The sequence below is a fragment of the Brassica napus genome, chromosome A2, assembly GCF_020379485.1.
Source record: "Brassica napus cultivar Da-Ae chromosome A2, Da-Ae, whole genome shotgun sequence".
NCBI lineage: Eukaryota > Viridiplantae > Streptophyta > Magnoliopsida > Brassicales > Brassicaceae > Brassica > Brassica napus.
The window spans coordinates 20,248,094-20,253,250 of NC_063435.1; the positions used below are offsets into that span (position 1 = coordinate 20,248,094).

Here is a 5,157-nt window from a genome sequence, read left to right on the forward strand (position 1 = left end):
AATAATATAATATTATTTTTCAAAATTTAAGCCATGATGTTAAAATTGTTGTAACATGATCATTATTATAGATATTTACATTTTGACAAGTTATTTAGACATTTTAATAATCTTTATATCGTATCACAAATAAATATTTATATTTTTGTGGATGGTAAAATAAGTAAATCTATATTTAAGTTTATTACTCAAGATAAGGATAAACCTAATAAAGTTTTAAAATTTATTGAATTATATTTAAAATTTAATTCTAGTAGAATAAACAGAATAATTTAATTGATTGATTAGCATTTGATTCATTAAGTTTAATAAATATCTATATAAATTAAATCTTTTTAACTAAAACCAACAAAAAGATTTTTATTTAATTTTATTCCTGAAAATAAATAAAAAATATAAAAATTATTATTTCAACATATGAAAATTAATTTATTAAATTTAACTAATTTAAATACAAAGAAATTAGTAAATTAAAATAAACAAACATTAAAAATTATTACTTTATATTTTTTAAAATATTAATAAACTTAAAATTAAATGTAATAAATATATATATTTAAAAAGAAAATATATTTTAAGAGTTATTATTTCTGTACTTGACGGAGGACACCATCTAGTAATTGATTAAAATGATTAATGATGAAATAAGTAGTTCATTATCTTTATGGATATTAAAGGGAAAATACGTAATTATGTGTCATCATGATTCTCTATGACAAGATATTTCTTTACAAGAATGCCATACTGCAATTTGCATTTTCTTTATAAAGCAATTTGCATATCTTTCATCGTTAAGATTTGATTTTTGTCAATGATGTCTGGTAATTATTACTACGTATTATAATTAGGGTTCCAACTGTCATGGCAAAATTAATTTTTCGCTGTCTTGGTCATGTTTGTTTGTCCCAAACCAGTTTCCATTAGGGGTGGGCGTTCGGGTTCGGGTTCGGGTTCGGATCGGATATTTCAGATTTTTAGGTATTTCGGTATAGAAATATAGAACCCGTTCGGGTATTTCTGTACTTTGGGTCAGATTCGGATATTTTTAGTTCGGGTTCGGTTATTTTGAATCGGGTTCGGATATTTAGATTTTGAAAAAAAAATCATTTCTCAAATTTCTTCTATTTAAAAATAAAACTTTCACTTATTTTTTTATATTTTTAATAGATTGAATGATTAATAGATTTAGACGTAACATTTTGAAATTAAAAAGACATTACTTTGGTTATTGTTTTTAAATTTTGGATGTAACTTTTTGTCTATTCTTGAAATAAAAAGTTTGACATGCATTTTAAGTGAGTAGAAAATCATTTTCTCCGTAATTTTATGTATATCATATGAACTTAAAGTATGTGTAGTATCAATATAAATATTTTATATAAAATAAGAGATGCAAACTAGAAATATATGGTTAATTATACATATATATGTTCGGTTATCTTCGGATATCCATTCGGGTCCGCTCCGTGCCTCTCTAGACAAGTGCTCGAGTCATGACTCCGAGAAACGCCTTTTCAGTCGAGTTGCTAAAGCACCTCTCGCAGTGACATATCTAATCAGACTGAATAGGATGGATATTACCTGTTCGGGTTCGGATATCCAATCTCCTCTAATTTAATACCCATTCAGATATTTTGCTACTTCGGTTCGAATTTCGGTTTGGGTTTTTTGCATTGGGTTCAGGTGCTGTTTCTGATATCAGGAAAGTGCACACCCCTATACAGTACGTTCAAATATTTCATCTCGACGGAACTATCGTATTATTATGATTTATGAACAACATACTTCCCTCCTCTGGTCGGTTGGGAATTTCTCGGTAGGACTAGGCCGCAAAGCATCATACAAATAGAAAAAATTTCTTATAAATTATTAGTTTTATGTTTCACTTGTAAATGTAATAGTAATACCAGCATTTTTTGTCTTGTACCACTTATGGCGATCATTCACACCCTTTGTATACATCATACAAGCTTACTATATCAAAGAATTAACATTACATTTTTTTTCACGACTAAAATAAGGCTGTAACAAATGATAAGAAATTTATAAATGGTGTGAGTTCCTTTAACGAATTTCAAGATGATAAGGCTTCCGGGAGGAAGAATGCATCAATTTTTGTACTAGATGGGGTCTAACAAAGCTTTTTCATATTATCTTCCAACTCAAACGCTAAAGAAAATTTGTCATAAAAAGAGAATAAAGTATAAAAAGTCCATTGATAATCTAACACATGACAATGCATCCCAACCTAGTGCACATGCTCTGTCTCTCTTCTTTACAATATTCCTCATATCCCACAAACTATTATCCTCAGAAACCAAATTAAATAATTATAAACCAAATACACACATATATTCAATATAAAGCACAATCACACACGCACACATACTTTTGTACAAAAATCAATACCTAAAGTTAGGATCTCAAATCTATATATCACATGGATAATAACACATCAATATTATTTGATTACGTAAAACTAATAAATAAAGCCAATGTGAACAACAATGATATTTTTTTGCCTATAGAGCAGCCTTGGCCATACACTCGAGATGTCTCGGACAAGTGATCAAATGGTCGTTGGTTAACCCGGCAGCTTGCATCAACGAATGTATAACTGTCGGACCAACGAATCTAAACCCGCGACGAACCATGTCTTTGCTTATGGTTTCTGATTTTGATGTCTTAACCGGAATCTTTTGGCAAGATGTGTATTTTGTGGTAACCGGTTTGTGCTTCATAAATCCCCAAATGTATTTGTTGAATGATCCGAAATCTCTTTTCACCTGCAATTTTTTTAATTAACTATCAGATGAATTTTTTTCGTCTAGTTATATATTTTTGGTAAGATCAAGTCTTCTAATATGTTTTTGCAAATAAAACTGCAACAAAAAGAAAAAAACATTTTATCAATCTCTATTAATATATACCTTGAGAATTTGTTTAGAGTTGTCAACAACTGCAAGGACTTGGCTAAGGCCAATTCCGTAGTCGTTGACTATCGACTGTATCTTCTTCTCGTTGAACTCTGCGACCAACTCTGCTTCGAAACCAGAGAAAGCCTCTCTGTAAAACCAAAGGTTACAAATTTAGACCAAAAGTTTCAGAGAGGAGCAAGATAATAGGAAGCACAACGACACTCTTCAACTATGGTTCACGGCAACAACACGACTTTTAAGTTAAAAATACGATGAATTGGATCATCAAGCTGTATTTTACAACTTCTGCTTCCTATAATCAAGACGTCAAAAATGAGATGCATTTATTGTTACCAGGGTTGATTTGAATATAATTTTACATTCAGTTTTTTTTTTGAAAAGCAAAATTTATAACCAAAAACATCATTTTCAGTTTGTGGGTATCTTAAATTTTCTTACCTAAAAGTGTTTCTTCTCTTCAAAACCGAAGTCCAATCGGATCCGACCTGAGCTCCGGTTAACACCAGAAGCTCAAACAATAGGCTGAGAAAAGATTTCAACAGTAATCTTAATTAGTTTCAGTTAATAAGAAATTTTTGTTCTCTTTATAAAAGAAAGAAAATTTTATTTACTTGTCATCATGAACAGGAACTCCCCATTCTTCATCATGGTAAGCCACATAGATTGGATCTGTCAGAGCAAACTAAGATCTTAGATCCAATTAATCAAATATTGATTTGGCATGGAAAAAAGAAAATTGATTTTTCTTGCACAACAAGTAACTTTTACAAACCTGAACTTGTAGTGATGAAACTGCATCTCTTCTTCTTCTCATGTTCAACATTTAAGCTCTTTTCGTTTGATAGTACAGATTTTACCCTACCATAATGAGAGATCTTCTTCTTTCTTTCTTCTTGTTTCATAGCAACCTCTTCTCTTCTTGCAGCAGCTATACTTCCAGGTTGCTTCTGAACAGTCACCGTGGACTTAACCTCTCTGCAGCCACCATCAGTGCGCTCTGATAATTTCACCGGTTTAGCAGCCGGTTTAGGCTTCTCATAATAGGCCAGTTTTCTTATGGGTTTTGAGTTGGGAGACAAAGGTGGAGAGTTTAGGGATATTGGTCTTGGTGAGGCTATCTTTGATGCAATGGGATGTATCAAAGACTTAGGAGGAGATTTCTTGAGTGAGTTGCGTCGGTCTAAAGTGGGAACTTGGTTCGATTTTGGCTGAAGAACTGGACGACCATTGATTTGGGAAATGGCTTCTTGGTTCATGTTCTTTGATTTTGAGGAACACATTTTCTTTTTCTCTCTAGCTTTGTGTTCTTGAAGGATGATGATAATGGGATGAAACAAATGTGAGATCGCTAAAAGGGTTTTTATAAATGGGTAAAAGGATGATAAAATGTGGGGTAGGTATCAAATTTAATAATTGCTAGTGGGATGTACTCTTATTTATGATATCCACACTAATTAAGGTTTTTGAGACAAGAGTCGTGTATTGTGTTTAATATAAGGTCTGTTGGTGTTAATTAGGTTTAAAATAATTAGGGTTTGGAGTGAAAGAGAAGTGGGTTTCTTTAGGAACATGGTGGGGTGAGATATGTAATGCAAATCCAGAATAGCCTATGGCTTAGGGAAGAGTTACTCTTGGGTCACCACTGTAGGATAAGGACACCACATTCCTTTTTTTCTTACTCTTTTCTCATATTATATATTGTCATGTATTTGGTATCTAACTGTTTGATATATATATATATATATACTATTATTTATGAAGTGATTTTGTTGATTTGTCACATTCTCTATGATTTTAGCTAATTTTGCTTATTTGTCATATTCTTATTAATTAGTTTTTAGATTCAATAATCAGTTTCTTAATTTAGATAATATAAATATTTCAAACTTTCTAATTAATTCATTAAAATTGAATAATATAAATATTTCAAAATTTCTAATTGGAATATGATTATAATTATTTTAACTTTCACGAGATTCTTATTAGTTTTTAGCATAAATCATTAATTTATTAATTTAAATAATATAAAATTATTTCAAATTTTCAAACTGGAATTACAACTATAATTATTTTACACAAGTTAGGACCAATTCTTATTTTCATACAATGTAAGATGTTTTAAAATTTTATAGTTTCATTTTTCTCATTCATTCTAAATTATCTCGATTATAGTTTTTGACATATATATTTATGTACTTTTGATATTTTTTTTAGTTGG

At 30.2% G+C, this 5,157-nt stretch overlaps 1 protein-coding gene across 1 annotated transcript; it reads right to left on the reverse strand.

Moving 5' to 3' along the window:
• Positions 1 to 2,304: 2,304 nt before the first annotated feature.
• LOC106366600 (DNA-3-methyladenine glycosylase 1-like) lies at positions 2,305 to 4,643 on the reverse strand. The gene is made up of 5 exons (XM_013806250.3): positions 3,712 to 4,643; positions 3,551 to 3,608; positions 3,378 to 3,461; positions 2,931 to 3,066; positions 2,305 to 2,786 (listed from the first exon to the last, which is right to left on the reverse strand). The coding sequence occupies exons 1-5, from the start codon at positions 4,217 to 4,219 to the stop codon at positions 2,523 to 2,525; spliced, it is 1,050 nt and encodes a 349-aa protein (XP_013661704.2). The 5' UTR covers positions 4,220 to 4,643; the 3' UTR covers positions 2,305 to 2,522.
• Between the last annotated feature and the right edge of the window lie 514 nt (positions 4,644 to 5,157).

Bases quoted from the DNA above. Each gene is read 5' to 3' on its own strand.
- LOC106366600 (XM_013806250.3), bottom strand. From the start codon at position 4,219: ATGTGTTCCTCAAAATCAAAGAACATGAACCAAGAAGCCATTTCCCAA. The intron at 3,609-3,711 runs GTTTGTAAAAGT...TTGCTCTGACAG, and splicing joins TTTCATCACTACAAGTTCAG to ATCCAATCTATGTGGCTTAC. The intron at 3,462-3,550 runs GTAAATAAAATT...ATCTTTTCTCAG, and splicing joins GTTCCTGTTCATGATGACAA to CCTATTGTTTGAGCTTCTGG.